This window comes from Schistocerca piceifrons, chromosome 10 (assembly GCF_021461385.2).
Source record: "Schistocerca piceifrons isolate TAMUIC-IGC-003096 chromosome 10, iqSchPice1.1, whole genome shotgun sequence".
Lineage (NCBI taxonomy): Eukaryota > Metazoa > Arthropoda > Insecta > Orthoptera > Acrididae > Schistocerca > Schistocerca piceifrons.
In genome coordinates, this window is record NC_060147.1 from 31,624,682 (window position 1) to 31,645,321 (window position 20,640).

The following is a 20,640-nucleotide window of genomic DNA, read 5'->3' on the forward strand; positions in this document are numbered from 1 at the left end:
TCCCTGTTTCTACCAGGTGTACCGGTATGAAATGAGAGTTTTTTTGTGAAAATGAAACACTAATTTTGAATTGAAAAGTAAACACATTTTATTCTAAGCATTGACCATCGCTTTCTATACAATTTGACCACTTTTCTGGCAATTTGTGGACACTACGCTAATAGAAATGTTCGTCTTTTGAAGCAAACCTATCAGACACCCAATTTTTGACTTGTTCGTAGGAATCGAAGCGTTCCTCAGCCAATGCATGTTCCATTGATGAAAACAAATGGTAGTCGGAAGGGGCCACGTCTGGTGAATACGGCGGATGGGGTAGCAGCTCCCAGCCAAGTGTTTTGATTGTATCCTGAACCAGTTTTGCTTTGTGTGCAGATGCATTGTTGTGTAAAAAAAATTACTTTGCCATGTCTTCTGGCCGATTCTGGTCTTCTTTTGATCAATGCATAGTCCAAATTGATCATTCGTTGTCTGTAGTGATTAGTATTCACAGTTTCACCATGTTTTAGAAGCTCATGATACACCACACCGTTCTGATCCCAACAAACACAGAGCATTTTCTTCTAGCCGAATCGATCTGGTTTTGCAGTCGATGTTGATGGTTGTCCCAGATTAACCCATGATTTTTCCAGTTTAGGATTCTTAAAATAAATCCATTTTTCATCGCCAGTAACAACTCGATGCAAAATTGATTTTCTTTCATGTCTTTGAAGCAAAATTTGACAAATGGTTTTTCAGTTTTCCATCTGTCTTTCATTCAATTCATGTGAAACCCATTTTCCACACTTCTGGATCTTTCCCATAGCTCTCAAACGGTCAGAAATTGATTGTTGTGCAACATTCAGCATTGCTGCCATTTGCTTCTCACCCAAAGTATCATCTACATCCAATATTGCTTGCAATTCGGCATCTTTGAACTTTTTTGGTGGTCTTCCATCTTCTTCATTTCTTTCATCAAAATCATTATTTCTGAATCATTGAAACCATCTTTTGCACGTTGCTTCTGATAGACCACGATCACCATATGCCTCGACAAGCATTCGATGTGACTCTGCAGCACTTTTTTCAAATGAAAACAAAAGATTAATGCTTTCCGCAAATCATCACTTTCTGGTACAAAATTCGACATTGTTAACACGATGAAAACATATGATTTTGTTTGTTCCATGACTTGATGTATACTAAACATCTTTGACAGATGTCACACCAACCAAACAAAAAAACATTAAGGCTCATTCACAACAAATGTTCCCTATCGACACATTTGTATCTTAACGCTCATTTCATATCGGTACACCTGGTATACTGACATTGTCGATAAGATCTAGCCTGTCTGTAGCTATGAGGTCCAAGGTATTTCCATTGCGTGTGGGCTGCCAAGCTAGCCGCTCAAGACAGATTTCAGAAAACTGCATTCAAAAGTATTTCGCACAACTGTCTGTTACAACACGTGTTCAATATGATATTGTTCTTGCAAAGCTGGAATCAAAAATTGCACAAGGAGGTCCTCACGACATGCAGATACCACTGTACAACTAACAGCCCCAGGAGGTGTCACCTCCTCGAAGGAAAACGGACTGAGAATAAGGAGCTTTGTACAACATGCGGGCAGAGTCGAACCCCACATCCGATAGTTCTGTATATTCATGGCCCCGTACAGAGTAAAATGTCATCCATCCAAAGAATGTTCCCAGGCCACAAGTCACTTATTGCCATGAATGCCAAAAAACAAAGCACAAAGTTAGGGTGTTCCAGCCTATCTTGGGGCTTCATTCGGTGCACATTCTGAAATCTTATGGACACCAGCATAAAATGCACTGCAAAATCTTTTGAACTGTTGAGCAGGGAGAGAGAATTCTCGCGATGCTATTCGAGCACTGGCTGCAGAATTTAAGGTGTGTGCTGCACAGTCAGCTATAACTACAGGAACTTCATCAACAGTTGCAAATGGAATGGGCCGCCTTCCTCTTCCTGCTGCACTGCCTAATTCACCCGTTTCTTCACATATCTTGGTCATATTCTTTAGCCCATTCATTAACATGGGGCCTCTTCTGACAGCGATATTCCTGCAATGCAATGCTGCTACTGCTGCCGTTCTTATGTAACAACTTTACCAGCAGAGCACAGTCTTTCTTCTCAATAGCAATTGCATCATACTGACTTCAAAACAGAAAACGTTTTCATTCTGACTGCTTACAGTGCCACATTTTCACCTGGTGGCAGAAAGTGAAACTATTATTTTTTTCAGCATACCCTGAGAGAACACCAGTTAATGAATGTACCTACGCGATTCCAGCATCGTGCAATGTATAAATCCCGCACAGCTGCATTCTGGTACCATACACTGTCCATTCGTATTAATGCCACCAACAGTCAAAAGCCTGTATAACCACATTTTACAGCGCAGGCTGCTGCAACATCTGCAGGAAGAAGAATCAGTGTCATTCTGGAAGCTACCGACAGGGATCTGGATCCATGTCGACTCCAGTGCTGTGGCCAGCTGTGCTAGGTTTCTCGGTTGAGGATCCATGACGGGAACAGCCAAATCGAGGTGCTTCCACAGATTATCTATTGGATTTAAATCCAGGGAGTACGGTAAACCCATCCTGGTGCTCTTCAAGCCATGCACATACAAAAAATGGTTCAAATGGCTCTGAGCACTATGGGACTTAACATCTATGCTCATCAGTCCCCTAGAACTTAGAACTACTTAAACCTAACTAACCTAAGGACATCACACAACACCCAGTCATCACGCATGCACATACACTATATGATCAAAAACATCCAGATACCCCCAAAAACATATGTTTTTCATTTTAGACATCATGAGAGTGCAGAATGCAGTGCTCTGCGAAACTCACGGACTTCGAATGTAGTCAGGTGATTGGGTCTCACTTGTGCCATACGTCAGTATCCGAGATTTCCACACTCCTAAACATCCCTCGGTCCACTGTTTCTGATGTGATAGTGAAGTGGAAATGTGAAGGGACACGCACAGCACAAAAGTGTACAGGCCGACCTCGTCTGTTGACTGGCAGAGACCGCCGACAGTCGAAGAGGCTCGTAATGTGTAACAGGCAGACATCTATCCAGATCATCACACAGGAATTCCAAACTGCATCAGGATCCACTGCAACTACTGTGACAGTTAGGCGGGAGGTGAGAAAACTTTTTCACGGTCGAGTGGCTGCTCATAAGCAACACATCACGGCGGTAAATGCCAAACGACACGTTGCTTGGTGTAAGGAGTGTAAACGTTGAACGATTGAACAGTGGAAAAACATTGTGTGGAATGACCAAACATGACAAACAGTGTGGTGATCCAATGGCAGGCTGGGGGTATGGCAAATGCCTGGAGAACATCATCTGCCAGCGTGTAGTGCCAACAATAAAATTCGGAGGCGGTGGTGTTATAGTGTGGTCGTGTTTTTCAAGGAGGGGGCCCAGCACTATCACAGCACAGGCCAACATTGATGTTTTAAGCACCTTCTTGCTTCCCACTGTTGAAGAGCAATTTGGGGATGGCAACTGCATCTTTTCAACACGTTCGAGCACCTGTTCATTATGCACGGCCTGTGGCAGAGTGGTTACATGACAATAACATCCCTGTAATGGACTGGCCTGCACACAGACCTGACCTGACTCCTATACAACACCTTTGGGATGTTTTGGAACGCCAACTTTGTGCCTCAGTGCAGCACTCCGTGAAGAATGGGCCGCCATTCCCAAGAAACCTTCCAGCACCTGAATGAATGTATGCCTGCGAGAGTGGAAGCTGTCAGAGGCTAAGGGTGGGCTGACACCTTACTGAATTCCAGCATTGCCGATGCAGGGTGGCAGAGACTTAATTCATTTCCAGCCAGGTATCCAGATACCTTTAATCACATGTGTAGATTGTGAGATGCCTGACATGTTGCACTTTTCCGTTGGTAGAGGTCATTGTGTTGAGGAAAAGCAAACTGCATTATCTGCATACTGGGGTGGACATGGTTCCTCAAGGATAGATGCATACTTGTGCTGATCCACAGTGCCTTTAAGAATGATGACATTACACAGGAAATGCCACAAAAGTGTTCCCCAGACCATAACACTCCTCCCTGCAGCCTACACTCTTCTGACGATTGTTGCAGGGCGTTTGCTTCCAGATGGTTCACAATGTACACACCAGTGGCCACTTGTCCGATGGAGCACAAAACGTGGTTCAACAGAAAAGGCCACCTGTTGCTACTCAGTAGATGTTCAGTTGGGGTACTGGTGTGCTAATTTCTGCCTCCGTCCAGGTAAACAGCAATCAGCACGAGTGCATTAACCAGGCACCCGCTACAGAGGACCATAGACAGCAACATTCACTAGACTGTCATTGAGGAGACATTGTTAGAAGCCGCTCGGTTGAACTGGGTGGCCAGTTGCTCAACAGTTGCACGTCGGTTCATCCATACACATCTCTACAGTCATTGTTCACCCCTGTCATCTGTGACCCATTATGCACCACAGTTGTCCCAGTGCCAGTTTTGGATAGTGCCATTTTGTTGGTCCGAAAGCCAATTATCGTGCTCTTTCGGACAGCAGGTAAATCGGTCTGTTTCCATATTGTGACAATGACTGCATCGTTTTTTCGCACTCCCTCTACACTCTTTATGTGCCCTCTACTACTAGTGCTGCCTGCAGTCTGTGAGTGGTTACTGCTTGTTAACATCAAACGTAGGCACTGGTCACATTAATGTGAATGGGCAGTGTAGAAGTATAATTTGAGAGCTCTTGAACACATTATAAGGTGTAGGTGTTAGTGATATCATGTTGAAGAGGGGAAGAAAGAGGGTGGAATTACTGAATTTAAATAATGATATGAATATAATAGAGGGAAACATTCCACGCGGGAAAAATATATCTAAAAACAAAGATGATGTGACTTACCATACGAAAGCGCTGGCAGGTCGATAGACACACAAACAAACACAATCGTACACACAAAATTCTAGCTTTCGCAACCAACAGTTGCTTCATCAGGAAAGAGGGAAGGAGAGGGAAAGACGAAAGGATGTGGGTTTTAAGGGAGAGGGTAAGGAGTCATTCCAATTCCGGGAGCGGAAAGACTTACCTTATGAGGAAAAAAGGACAGGTATACACTCGCACACACACCCATATCCAACCACACATACACAGACACAAGCAGACAAGCAGAGGCCTTTACAAATGTCTGCTTGTGTCCGTGTATGTGCAGATGGATATGGGTGTGTGTGCGAGCGTATACCTGTCCTTTTTTCCCCCCTAAGGTAAGTCTTTACGCTCCCGGGATTGGAATGACTCCTTACCCTCTCCCTTAAAACCCACATCCTTTTGTCTTTCCCTCTCCTTCCCTCTTTCCTGATGAAGCAACTGTTGGTAGTGAAAGCTAGAATTTTGTGTGTAGGATTGTGTTTGTTTGTGTGTCTATCGACCTGCCAGCGCTTTCGTATGGTAAGTCACATCATCTTTGTTATTAGATGAATTTAAATTAAGTTAGACTACGTGCTAACATCAGGTTTAGAGCCAAAATGTATCATAAATGTCCATACCAACACAAGTTTGTTTCAAATATGATAACTGAATATAAATTTCAAATAAGTCATTCAATGTGAAAACATGTACTAACAAGAATGGAATATATACAAGATTGAGTAAGTTTCAATGTGTAGTACACAGGATTACCAAAGAAGTGGAAAGAAAGGGAGCAATACATTCAGGTATGGGGTCAAAATAGAGTAAAAGCAAGTCCATCACAAAATAAGTGAAGAGAGAGAAGGGAAGAGAAGTATATAATTATGAACATAATGCTGTTCACTTATGAGTTGCAAATTAGAGGACCCTACCTAGACTGTAGTGGTCTGGAAGATATACTGAGTTAGAATTAAAAATGGTGAAAGTGTGAGTTTTGGGCTCTGACCAAAATCAAAGTTACAGAAATTAAAGGAACGTAGTATACAAAACTAAAAATTTATTGTCAAAAATGCACTGTGCGAGCTGCTAAAAATTTATTGTCAAAAAGGCACTGTGCGAGCTGATGGTGGCCTCATAATGGTGTAAGCATTGTTTACATAGAATGGACTAAGTCCTTTGGTCAACCTGAAAAGATCATTTTCTGGAATTGGAGACCATTTGCAGCCATTCACGGACTTCACGGTCCCAAACAACGATGGAATATTTACGGACGATAATCCTCCATGTCACCGAGCCACAGCTGTTCGCAATCGGTTCGGAGAACGTTCTGGACAATTTGAGCGACCACCCAGATCACTCTACACAAATCTCATCAAACATTTACGGGACGCAATTGAGAGGCCAGTTTGTCTATAAAAGCCTCCACAGGCGGGCAGAGTGGCTCAATATTTCTGCAGGGGACTTGCAACGACTCCCTGAGTCCGTGCCACACTGAGTTGGTGCACTACGCAGGGCAAAAGGAGGTATCCCGTGACTTTTGACGACTCAATTTAGTGTGAAGAGATGAAAATGTGCCGCATTTGAACCACTTTAATTGGACAGAAGCCAAAGAAATTTTAATACATTGCACCTCGAATATATTACACACTAATGAAAATTGCTTGTGTCCATCACATAAACTTACTTAAATACCATAGTAATTTTATCAAGCGGTTCGGGACTGGAGACCCACATCTCAAGTTCTTGCAAGTTCTTCAGGTTTCTCAGTGCAGTAAATGCCTCCCTCACCTCACTGTGGCGTAAGTCTAAATCATAAAGATGCAGCCGTTCCAAGCTGTCAGCACAGATGGTCAGCAATGGTAGGACACACCTGTGTAACAACAGTTCACATTCAAGTAGTCAAAATAAATGAGGAACCACTTATTCTAACTCTAAATTGATTATGGTTATTCTTAATAGTAACATTACCACAGACAAATGTGACTACTACATCACTAGCTACTGAAATATGGGATCATAATAATTATACTAATCTTGATCAAAATGAACCCACTGTTAACCAACAATATACTAATTACATAATAATAATAAAAATAACAGTTCTGGGAGGCTCAACTGACAGATGCAAGTTGACATGCTACCGCAAAGATGTTAGCGACAGTGTTAGATTACTCCCCTGCACATCTGTTTCCCCATTTGTGTTCCATTGGTAGCACATTATGGAACTATCTATACAGGATTCAATTGATAACAATTAATGACAGATCACAAAATGTATTATTTATTACTGGAATCATTCCTTGTTCAAAAGCCAGATCAAATTACACTTTGATTTAGAAAAATCCCATATGGCTAAACATATACACATATTAAAAAATGTTGCACATCACCCAGCTTCCCGGAACCGCTGAAGATAGACGTTGACTGTTTGATATTGCATCACAGACACAGAGACTCTGAATGTTCAGAGATGTCACTAAACCCGCCCAAAGATGTAAACAAAAATGTGTGAGCAGTGTCTATTAACAGAGAGGGTCCATTAGTTCCAGTCATTCCACCAATAAGGAGATACACAGCTCGTGTTGTCTGTAGTTCGACAATGCCTAGACAGTAAATACCATGTTTTGATCGCGTCCACATTGTTACATTGTGCCAGGAAGGGTTCTCAACAAGAGAAGTGTCCAGGCGTCTCTGAGGGAACCAAAGCAATGTTGTTCGGATATGGAGTAGATACAGACAGACAGGAACTGTCAATTACATGCCTCGTTCAGGCTGACTGAGGGCTACTACTGCAGTGGATGACCTACGGATTATGGGCTCGGAGGAACCCTGACAGCAAAGCCACCATGTTGAATAATGCTTTTCGTGCACCTTCAGGACGTCATGTTATGACTCGAACTGTGCGCAATAGGCTGCACGATGCACAACTTCACTCCCAACGTCCATGGACAGGTCAATCTTTGCAACCACAGCACCATGCAGCATGGTACACATGGGCCCAACAACATGCATAATGGACCGCTCAGGATTGGCATCACGTTCTCTTCACCGATGAGTGTTGCATATGCCTTCAACCAGACAATTGTCAGAGGTGTTTTGGGGCAACCCAGTCAGGTTCGATGCCTTAGACACACTGTCCAGTGAACACAGCAAGGTGGAGGTTCCTTGCTGTTTTGGGTGGCATTATGTGGGGACAACTTACCCCACTGGTGGTCGTGGAAGGCGCCTTAACAGCTGTACGATACGCGAATGCCATCCTCCAACCAACAGTGCAAACACATAGGCAGCATACTGGCGTGGCATTCATCTTCGTGGATGACAGTTTGCGCCCCCTTCATTCACATCTTCTGAATGATTTCCTTCAAGTAACAACATCGCTTGACTAGAGGGGCCAGCATGTTCTCCAGACATGAACCCTATCGAACATGTCTGGGACAGATTGAAAAGGGCTGTTTATGGACGACATGACCCACCAACCACTCAGAGGGATCTACGCCGAATCACCAGTGCCTTGATGAACTTGTGGATAGTATGGCACGACGAATACAGGCGTGTATCAATGCAAGATGATGTGCTACTGGGTATTAGAGGTACTGGTGTGTACAGCAATCTGGACCACCAACTCTGAAGGTCTCGCTGTATGGTAGAACAACACGCAAGTGTGGTTTCCATGAGCAATAAAAAGGGCAGAAATGATGTTTATGTTGATCTCTATTCCATTTTTGTGTACAGGTTCCTGAACTCTTGAAATCGAGATGATACAAAATTTTTTTTGATGTGTGTAATTAACTTGTTCATGTCAAAGCTTGATGGAAATGTTGTGGAAACAATGGACTGACGATATTATCGAGAAGGATGCAATTTTGTTCCAATTATATCAAAACACATTAGTCTAAATGCAACTGTATCTCAAGAATGCTGCTGACCAACTGGGGGGCCTCAAATATTATGCCCAGCACACACAACATGACGACAATAATAAATCACAAACCTCTGTCGGCAGGCAAAGATTATTTGATTATTTTTTACTTTCAGACAAGGTTTAACTAGTTGTTGCTGTGAACTGTCAATACTCGATATGCAGTAAAACTCAACAATAAATTCAGAAAATGCTAAATATAACCAAATATTATGACAAGTGAGGATATAGGAGCTTCACAAAGTCTTGCAATTGGACTCGTCTCCCTAAAATACCCCAGTAATCCTACTGCAAAAAGAAATTTAATGTGGAATTCATAAAATTTGTCATTCCTGGAGAATATTAAAATCTTCGATAACGATAGGAGTTGAAGTAATGAATTAAAATTCGTGCTAAGGCTTGGACTTTAACTTGGGTCTCCTGCTACTAAGCCGATATGATATCCGCTGCATCACCCTGGCATTGTGGTAACACAGCTGCACAGAATACCCTAGTCCAATGCCCTCCCTAACACAAACTTCAATTCACATGCCAGCCCAACTTGATTTCCCCCTTTTTAATTCATCAGTATTGCCAAGGCTCTCCGATACTGGCAAAGTGCCCCAGCTTTGTACGTAATGGGGAAATCCTGACTACTCCTGGCATAGGTGAGCTACTGATCTCACGTAATTATATCAATAGAGAGCCTTGGCAATACTGATGAGTTAAAAACGGGAAAATCAAGATGGGCTGAGATGTGTATTTATGTTTGCTCTACAAAGGACACTGGACTTGGGTATTCCATGCAGTTGTGTTACCCAATGCTAGGAAAGTGTAGTGGATGGCACATCTGTCCAGTAAGCAGGAGACCCCAGTTCAAATTCTGGCCTTGGCACAAATTTTAATACATAACTTCTCATCCTATTCTTGTCAAAGATAAAGCTGAGATGCAATATGTCTCCAGGAAAACATAATTACATCAGATAAATGAATCTTAAAATTGTTGAGAGGTGAAGGCTAGGCTGAAGGCATACTGCAATTGACCATGGTTCTTTGGGATTTGATTCCACTACCTTTCAGTTTCTAGGCGTGAGCTTTATCACTAGACCGCCAAGACTGGCAACAATTACAAGGTGATTTTTCCAATGTGTGCAAACTTCAGGGACTGATGGATGAGAGGATAGGGAACAAAAAAGGTGTAATGAACTCATGTCCAGAAATGCATAGTTTCCATGCTAGAGACCATTTATTCAAACATACATTGTTAGAGAGACTGGTCTAATACATGCTGTACCATGCAGCCACAGTCACAGTATGTGCTGAAAAGGGTTTCCATTTGCCTCATCGCAGGTGTGTATGCACCATTGCATGTTCTTTCTGTCTCCACACGATCACATCAGCCTGGATGCATCCGAACACTGTCAAAGGCGACATGAATCTGCTGCTCCAGTGTCTCCACATCTGAAATGGGCTCTCCATACACGATACTTTTGAGACAGCCCCATAACCAGAAACTGCAGGTAGCAGCAGCCAAGACAGATGCAGTAACAGATAAGTAACCAATTTTGTGACTTTTACGAGTTCCTAACCAGGAGTGAACTGCACCATTTAATCTGTGTACTTTGATAGTTTAGTTTCTTGAGTTTCTGCATGTTAATTTAATATCTAATAGCCACAGTTCTCACATTTTCGTTTGTGTCGGAAAGTAAACCGATTTTGTGACACATTACAAGTTCCTAATCAGGAGTGAATTATTTAGTTTCACCTGCATGCTTCGGTAGTTAGGCTATTGACTCTCTGCATATTAATCTAATTTATTAGACATAGTTCCTGCATTTTCATCAGTATCTACAATAGAGTTCTGCAGCACATGCTGATAGTCTGTTTATTGGGGTAGTTTCGTTTCCCAGTGTCTTTAGTATGGATAGGGACTGTGATTGTTGTGTGTGGATGCGAGCCGAGTTGGCGACACTTTGCTGTCAACTCCAGGCTGTGATGGCTTCGGTTACTCAGCTTGAACCTCCAGTCGATGGGCACCACTATTGTGCGCCAGCCGGTGGGATCCAACAGACTTCCAGCACACCTGAGTCCTCCGATCGGTCCTCACCTGTGGCCAGCCCAGTTACTGCTCGCACTTAGGTTGACCCCTCACCCGTGGTCGAGTGGGAAGTCACCTCGGGGCGTAACAGGCAGCAAATAACCTTCCCATGGGGCTGCACGTAAGACCTCCCCCATTAGCCCGACAAGCAGGTTCCAGGTGCTGTCTGTGGCTGAAACTGTCGCTCAGCCAGATGCTGTCACCTGTCCTTTTTCAGAGGAAACCTCTCAGCCTACAAGATCCAGGCAATCGAAGAGGGTGAGATTATTGACAGTTGGGAGCTTCAACGTTAGGCACGTTATGGGGCCCCTTAGGGACATGGCTGCCAAGAAGGTCTTTCCAGATGCCATGAAGAGCACAGGGTGCAGCCAACTGCAGGTGGTGGCTCACGTTGGTACCAATGATGTGTGTCACTTCGGATCTGAAAGATTCTATCTGGTTTTGAGCAGCTAACAGAAGTGGTAAAGGCTATGTATTGCTTGTGAGATGAAAGCAGAGCTGACCATTTGCAGCATAGTTGACAAGACCGATTGTGGACCTCTGGTGCAGAGCTAAGTGGAGGGTCTGAATCAGAGACTCAGACAGTTCTGCGACCGTGTAGGCTGCAGACTCTTCGACTTGCGCCGTAGGGTGGTTGGCTTTCGGGTTCCACTGAATAGGTCATGTGTCCACTATACGTAGGAGGCGATTAAAGTGCACATCATTTACGACGGCGGCCGAGTTTAGGTTCGTTCTGTGCATCTGACATCACAAAACACAGTCAGCCAATGAACAGAGAACAACGTTGCCAGAGCTCAACTGAAGTGCAGAGCACGGACGAGTGCCTTCAGTTTTAGAAACGTTCAGTCATAAATAAAGTAATTGAACAAAAGCAATGTCTTGATAGCAGACTTTCTTTTATAGAAAGTTTGGAAAAAGCATTCTTTTTACCAGTTGATTCATATTCTATTAATTAATTAAACCAAACAAGCAATAAGCCTCCTAATTCAGGCGATAGCAAGGAAAAGTGTTTGTATCATTCTCACTAACCGCTTTTTCGCATTAAAGAACAGCGGTAATTGTTTATTTCCTACTGTACTTCGACGAAACGTGAGTAATTCATAATCATACCAACAGTGTTTGTCGGTATTTTACATGATATTTTAAGTCCTCCGGGAGATATAGTGAATGACGAGCTGTGTTAGCATAATAGTTAATGAGAGTGGCTGCTAAGCGAAAGGTTCTGAGTTCAAACTTTTATCGGTGCTTAATATTTTCTTTATTTAAAAACAATATCAAAGTGTCTTACTTCATGAATTTTATTCGTTTGAATATAATTTTTTGAAATTTCTAGTGGCAACTAAAATTGACCATATGGAAAGTATACGCTGTGGACTTTTACCTCTGCAAACTCTTCAAAATTTCGTGCAATTGTTTACTACATCTAATACTGCACAATAACTGCGTTGAACATCGAAACAAAATTAAGTCATTTATGGGAGGAAGATATCAGTCAAGAAGATATGTAAAAATCAAATTATTGGGCCAAATAGATTTTGTGAAAACGAATGATAAACTGTGTCAAAGTAGTCGAAGCACCATGTGTCTGCACAGGCGAGCAGTGCAGTGATGACAAAATGGTGCACAGCACGGAATGCGAGGAGCACGTCTGTAGCAGCGAAAGGGTTAATGCGGCTGTGGTGGCTTCACTTCATAAGCTGCGCGCTCCCCCCTAAACGTAAGTTTGCGAACTATACTATGGCGCCGCTTCTCTTGGCGCGTGCAACTGGCAACGCAGCAATCTCCCACGTCCAGGCGGGCATGCGCGAACCGCCAAGATAGAAGAATTGAGCAATACATGGGCAGCAGGGGCTGTGTGGCATGGACTGGGCAGTTTTTTAGGTTAGAGGGTCTTGGGAAAACACAAAAAGGGCACCAGTCACGAAGAGTGCAGGCCGAATACTGGAAGAACATAGATACAGGAACCATCAGTATAAAAGCTGTAAACTGTTGTAGCTGTGTTAGGAAAGTACCAGAGCTCAAGGCACTAATAGAAAGCACTGATGCTCAAATTGTCACAGGCACTAAAAGCTGGCTAAAGCCGGAAATAAGTTCAGCTGTTAGAAGTAGTTTATCTTGTCATGATATTGAAGTAGATAGTTCCTGTAAATTTGTATGGGTAGAGGTCATTGTTGGCAACTGGAATAAAATAATAACTGGATCCTTCTACTGACCTCCCAACTCAGATGGTACAATTGCTGAAAGGTTCAAAGAAAACTTGAGTTTGATTTCAAACACATACCTCACTCATACAATTATAGTTGGTGGTGACTTTAATTTACCCTCGATATGTTAGTGAAAATACATGTTTAATTCCGGAGGTGTGCATAAAACTTCATCCGAAATTGTCCTAAATGCAATCTCTGAAAATTACTTCAAGCAGTTAGTTCATGAGCCCATGCGAATAGTAAATGGTTGTGAAAACACACTTGACCTCTTAGCAACAAATAATCCTCAGTTAATAACGAGCGTCGAAATGGATGCAGGGATCAGTGAACACAGGGTCGTCTTCTCAAGACTGAATATTATAACCCCCAATATACCTATTCAAAAAGGCAGATAAAAATTCACTTGACGTCTTTCTGAGACTAAATCTCCACTCCTTCCAATAAGTGCAGACCAGATGTGGCTTGAATTCAAAGAAATAGCATCAGCATCAATTGAGAGATTTATATGAAATAAATTAACAAACAGCAGAGCAGATCTTCCTTGGTACATAAAATGGGTCAAACACTGGTGCAGAAACAACAAAAAAAACATGCCAAATTTAAACAGATGCAAAGTGTCCAAGATTGTCAATCTTTTACAGAAGCTCGAAATTTGGTGTGGTCTTCAATGTGAGTTGCTTAAAACAGTTTTCACAACAAAACTCTGACTCCAAAACTAACAGAAAATCCAAAGAGATTCTGGTCATATGTGAAGTATGCTAGTGGTAAGACACAATCAATACCTTCTCTGCGCAAGAGCAATGGAGATACTATAGAAGACAGTGCTGCCAAAGCAGAGTTACTAAACACAGTCTACCAAAATTCCTTCACTGAAGAAGACAAAGTAAATATTCCAGAATTCGAATCAAGAACAGTGCCAACTCGAGTAACGCAGTAGTAGATGACCTCAGAGTATTGAAGCAACTTAAATCATTTAATAAAAGCAAATCTTCTGGTCAAGACTGTATATCAATTAGATTCCTTTCAGAGTATGCTGATTCAATAGCTTAACAATCATATACAACCGTCTGCTTGATGAAAGATCCATACCCAACAACTGGAATGTTGCAGAGGTCACACCAATATTCAAGAGAGGTAGTAGGAGTAAGCCGCTAAATTGTGCATTAACACACAGCCAACACGAATTTAAAAAACATCGTTCTTGTAAAACACAACTAGATCTTTACTCGCACGAAGTGTTGAGTGCTATTGACAAGGGATTTCAGATGTGGATTCCATATTTCTGGATTTCTAGAAGGCTTCTGACACTGTACCACACATGCAGCTTGTAATGAAATTGTATGTTGATGGAATATTGTCTCAGCTATGTGACTGGATTTGTGATTTTCTGTCAGAGAGGTAACAGTTCGTAGTAACTGATGGAAAGTCATCGAGTAAAACAGAAGTGATTTCTGGCATTCCCCATGGTAGTGTTATAGACCCTTTGCTGCTCCTTATCTCTATAAACCATTTGGGAGACAATCTCAGCAGCCGTCTTAGGTTTTTTGCACAGGATGCTGTCATTTATCGACTAGTAAAGTCACCAGAAGATCAAAACAAATTGCAAAACGGTTTAGAAACATATATCTGTATGGTGCGAAAATTGGCATGAGTGCTAAAAGTAACCCACTACATGATAAATCAGTCAAATCTAAAGGCCATAAATTCAACTAAGTACCTAGGAATTACAATTACAAACAACTTAAATTGGAAGGAACACATAGAAAATGTTGTGGGGAAGGCTAACCAGAGACTACGTTTTATTGGCAGGACACTTAAAAAATGTAACAGATCTACTAAGGAGACTGCCTACACTACGCTTGTCCGTCCTCTTATAGAATACTGCTGTGCAGCTTGGGATTCTTTACCAGATAGGATTGACAGAGTACATAGATAAAGTTCCAAGACAGGCATCACATTTTGTATTAACGTGAAATAGTGGAGAGAGTGTCACGGAAATGATATGGGATTTGGAATGGACATTGCTAAAACAAAGTCGTGTTTCGTTGTGGAGAAATATTCTTGCAAAATTCCAATCACCAACTTTCTCCTCTGAATGCGAAAATATTTTGTTGATGCCGACCTACATAGGGAACACCATGATAAAATAAGGGACGGAAAAATATAGGTGTTCATCCTTTCCATGCGCTATATGGGATTGGAAAACTAGAGAATTGTGAAGGTGGTTTGACAAACCCTCTGCCAGGCACTTAAATGTGATTTGCAAAGTATCCATGTAGATGTAGATGTTGATTTAGATGCATGGGTTGAGATCCAGTGAATGACCAGGACACGCAACTGGCTCCCCTCATCCGATCCATTGTCCAGGGAAGACACGATTGACATGTGTCCTGACGTTAATGGTGAAGTGGGCTGGAGCACCATCATGTAGCAGCCACATAACCCTTCGAATCATCAATGGCACTTTTTCCAGCATGGGAAGCAAAGTAACCTGCAAGGAACTCCGATGCCTCCAGCCTATTAGGCGACATATGGTCGCCAATTACCCCTGCCCACACATTCTGGTTGCACTGATGCTGATGATTCGGTGTCACCATACCATGGGGGTACTGCATACTATCCAACATATGACTGTTATGAAAGTTGAAGATACTACTCTGTGTAAAGATGGCCTCATCTGTGAACACAATGGATGCCACAAATCCTGGAATTGTGGTTGCCTGGTGAAGAAACAAGTGAGAAAACTGCTCTCAATGTGGATAGTCTGGCACTTGTAAGCCCTGCACACGCTGTAAGTAATAACAGTAGTAACAACTGTCATGGAGAGTGTTCCACATAGTCGTCTGGCTTATCCTGTATTGGCAGTTCAACTGCCTGGCACTGACACGGCGGCCGCCTTCCACAGCTTTAATCACATTTTCCCCTAAGTCTGGTGTCTGAACATTTCAGGTACGTCCTTCATGATTTCCTGCTTCCTGAAATGACCCCGTCTCAGACAAACAGTGAAACACTGTTACAAACATTGAATGCTGTGGTGGTTGTTGGCGGGGATAGGTCTCCTGATACAATCTTGCTGCCTGCACCCCATTGCCATTTGCCTTTCCATAAGAAAGCACCATGTTGGCAAGCTCTCCACCATTGTGTACAATGCTGTATCACATCCAATATAATGTGAGTCAGCAACAGAAGTGAATCGGACATAACATTACCAATTCCTATGGCAGGAGAGGGCACTAGGGAACAATGTCCGAGGAACAGTACAACCCTCTAGGAGGAAACCCTGCATACTGTAACTGTCGCTGCACAGTCCAGCATGTATTAGACTGCAGTCTCTGTAACAAATATGACTGAATACATTGTCTCCAGCAGGAAATCATGCATTTCTGGACATAAATTCATTAGACCTTTGTTCCATATTCTCTCACCGATCAATCCCTACAGTTTGTGCACAGTGGAAAAAATTACCCTGTATATTATTACACATTAGACATCAATCATGGTGAGAGTCACGATTTATAACAAGCCTATACCTGTGTGACTCGGGTGTATAGCGGACGGTGATATGGCTGTAACTAATGTACACCTTTTGTTCCTATGATATTTTGTATCATTGGCAAGGCATAATTTGTTAGTGTGCATTTACAGATTTATTTTGATGGTTGGGGACCCATACTTCTCATGCCATGTTTTTATTAATCTTCCTTTCTGAAAGGCTATGTCTTTGTACTTTAAAGTTAGCAGGATGAAACACTGATAATCATATGTGACTAATTACATTTCCACTTACCAGGAGATAATTTTGGTATTTTCAACACAGAAAAGACTGTAATAAACTCATTATAATGTATGAATATAACAGAGGGAAACTTACGAAACGAAAGTGTTGGTATGTTGATAAAGACAATAATCCCCCCCCCCCACACACATTTCAAGCTTTCGCAACCCAAGGCTGCTTCATCAGGAAAGAGGGAAGGAGAGGGAAAGACGAAAGGATATGGGTTTTAAGGGAGAGGGTAAGGAGTCATTCCAGTCCCGGGAGCGGAAAGACTTACCTTAGGGGGGGGAAAAAAGGACAGGTATACAGTCGCGCACACACACACATCCATCCACACATATACAAACACAGGCAGACATATGTATATTTGCGTGTGTGTGTGTGTGTGTGTGTGTGTGTGTGTGTGTGTGTGTGTGTGTGTTTATTGTCTCTATCAACATACCAATGCTTTCATTTGGTAAGTAACAGCATCTTTGTTTTTTATACATATCATTATAATGTATTATTTCTAAAAGTAATTGATTATTCAAACTTAATAAAATGCAATTTTTTTTAAGTGAACTATTCTACGTACGTGTCATCTATGAACAAATATTGATATGAATGATACTCCACGATCTTTAGATCAAAGACCTTTGTATCTTTCGTTCATGTTAATCTCGCTGGAGAGAGATGACAGAGATCTGTGAAGGTGGGAAATCGTTTCGAAACTGTGCTGGTGATTGGACGTGGAGAGGCAAGATTCATCTGTCTCCAGTCTGGTAGTGTTAATGCAGTATGACCACAAGACAGAAGTTGTTGCTACACAGCATAATAGCTGCATGTTTAAAGTGTCAGTACAGCAGGATGACATTATAGGGAGAGGATGATGATGTCACTTGGTGCAGAGACATTTACTGGGGTGCACACACTATGATAACAATGAGTGCTCTGGAAACCCACTGCCCTCAGCTGCTAACACCAGAGGCAGCCCAGACAGTACCGATAGAGCGACAGTCTATGTGCTGCGTTGTTGCAGGTTGCCGAGTAACCACGTCCAGAGCTGCATCGGCCGAGATGGCGCGACACGTGCGAGTGCCAGCAAATTCCGGAACAGCTAGTGCTTCTGCTCGCCACTACTGCAGGCAGCCACGAATGAAGAAAACGTGGATTTTCTTAAATAATAGAACTCGGCACGTTGTCCTCAATGGTGAGTGTTCATCGGAGGTGAGGGTATAATCTGGAGTGCCCCATGGAAGTGTGGTAGGTCCGCTGTTGTTTTCTATCTACATAAATGATCTTTTGGATAGGGTGGATAGCAATGTGCGGCAGTTTGCTGATGATGCTGTGGTGTACGGGATGGTGTCGTCGTTGAGTGACTGTAGGAGGATACAAGATGACTTGGACAAGATATGTGATTGGTGTAAAGATTGGCAGCTTACTCTAAATATAGATAAATGTAAATTAATGCAGATGAATAGGAAAAAGAATCCTGTAATGTCTGAATACTCCATTAGTAGTGTAGCACTTGACACAGTCATGTCGATCAAATATCTCGGTGTAACATTGCAGAGCGATATGAGTTGGGACAAGCATGTAATGGCAGTTGTGGGGAAGGCGGATGGTCGTCTTCGGTTCATTGGTAGAATTTTGGGAAGATGTGGTTCATCTGTAAAGGAGACCGCTTATAAAACACTAGTACGACCTATTCTTGAGTACCGCTCGAGCGTTTGGGATCCCTATCAGGTCGGATTGAGGGAGGACATAGAAGCAATTCAGAGGCAGGCTGCTGGATTTGTTACTGGTAAGTTTGATCATCACGCAAGTGTTACGTAAATGCTTCAGGAACTCGTGTGGGAGTCTGTAGAGGAAAGGAGGCGTTCTTTTCGTGAATCGCTAGTGAGGAAATTTAGAGAGCCAGCATTTGAGGCTGACTGCAGTACAATTTTACTGCCGCCAACTTACATTTTGCGGAAAGATCACAAAAGATAAGAGAGATTAGGGCTCATACAGAGGCATACAGGCAGTGGGAGTGGAACAGAGAGAGAAGATGCTAGTTTTGGTACGAGGTACCCTCCGCCACGCACCGTATGGTGGATTGTGGAGTATGGATTTAGATGTAGATTTTGCTTACTAAATGCTCATTCAATCCTCCACAAACTGTGGACCTTGCCATCAGTGGGGTGGTTTCGTGCCTCAAAGATACAGAGAGCCGTACCGCAGGTGCGACCACAATGGAGAAGTATCTGTTGAGAGGCCAGACAAACGTGTGGTTCCAGATGAGGGGCAGCAGCCTTTTCAGTAGTTGCAGCACAACAGTATGGATGACTGACTGATCTGCCCTTGTAACATTAACCGAAACTGCCTTACTGTGTTGGTACGGCAAATGACTGACAGCAAAAGGAAACTACAGCTATAATTATTTCCACGGGCCATGCAGCTTTATTGTATGGTTAAATGATGATGATATCCGCTTGGATAAAATATTCCAGAGGAAAAACAACCCTCCATTTGAATCTTGGGGCGGGGGCTGTTCAGGAGGATATCATCAGGAGAAACAAAAATGGCATTCTACAGATCAGAGTGTGGAATGTCACGATCCCTTAATCGTGCAGGCAGTTTAGAAAATTTAAAAAGGGAACTGGACAGGTTGAAGTTAGATATATTGGGAATTAGTGAAGTTTGGTGGCAGCAGGAAAATGACTTCTGGTCAGGTAAGTACGGGGTTATAAATACAAAACCAAATAAGGTTAAGAAAGGAGTAGTTTTAATAATGAATAAGAAAGTGAAATGCAGGTAAGGTATAGTGAACAGCATGGTGAACACATTACTGTAGCCAAGATAGACACAGAGCCAACACCCACTACAGGAGTACAAGTTTATCTGCCAGTTAGCTCAAAATATGATGGAGAGATCGAAGAAATGTATGATGAGATAAAAGAAATTATTCAGATGGTTACGGGAGACAGAAATTTAATTGTGATAGGGCACTGGAATTCTATGGCAGCAAAAAGAAGGGAAGAAAAAATTGTAGATAAATACAGACTGGGGGAAAGGAATGAAAGAGAAAGCTGTCTGGTAGAATTTTGCACAGAACATAACTTCATGATCATTAACACGTGTTCCAACAATCAAAAAAGAAAGTAGTATGCATTGAAGAGACCTGGAGATGCTGGACAGTTTTAGATTGATTATATAATGGTAAGACAGATTTAGGAACCAGGTTTTAAATTGTAAGATATTTCCAGGGGCAGATGTGCACTCTGGCTACAATTTATTGGGAAATGAAGGAGATAGAACCAGGACACATTGAACGAACCACAGGTTGAGAGTTTCAGAGGGAGCATTAGGCAATGACTGACTAGAACAGGGAAAATGAATACTGTCAAAGACAAATGGGTAGATTTGAGAGATGAAATAGTGAAGGCAGCAAAGGTTCAAATAGGTAAAAAGTCAAGGACTAGCAGAAATCCTTGGCTAATACAGAAGATGTAGAATTTAATTAATGAGTGGAGAAAATATAAAAATGCTGCAAATAAAGCAGGCGAAAGGAAAAAACAAACATATAAAAGATGAGAGCGATAAAAAGTGCAAAATGGCTAAGTGGGAGTGACTAAGAGGACAAATGTAAAGATTTAGAAGCATATTTCAAAAGGAGAAAGATGGATACTGCCTACATGAAAATTAAAGAGAACTATAGAGAAAAGTAGCAGTTGTATGAATATGAAGAGCTCAGATGGAAAACCAGTCTTAACCAAACAGGGGA

The 20,640-nt window shown here is 42.3% G+C and overlaps 1 protein-coding gene across 1 annotated transcript in view; it reads right to left on the minus strand.

Annotated features, from left to right (window-relative positions):
• LOC124718656 overlaps nt 1-20,640 on the minus strand; it is an 88,899-nt gene that overhangs the window by 23,321 nt on the left and 44,938 nt on the right. Inside the window, exon 4 of the mRNA XM_047244284.1 lies at nt 6,650-6,787. Coding sequence (XP_047100240.1) covers nt 6,650-6,787 — 138 coding nt within the window. The remainder of the gene's footprint in view (nt 1-6,649; nt 6,788-20,640) is intronic.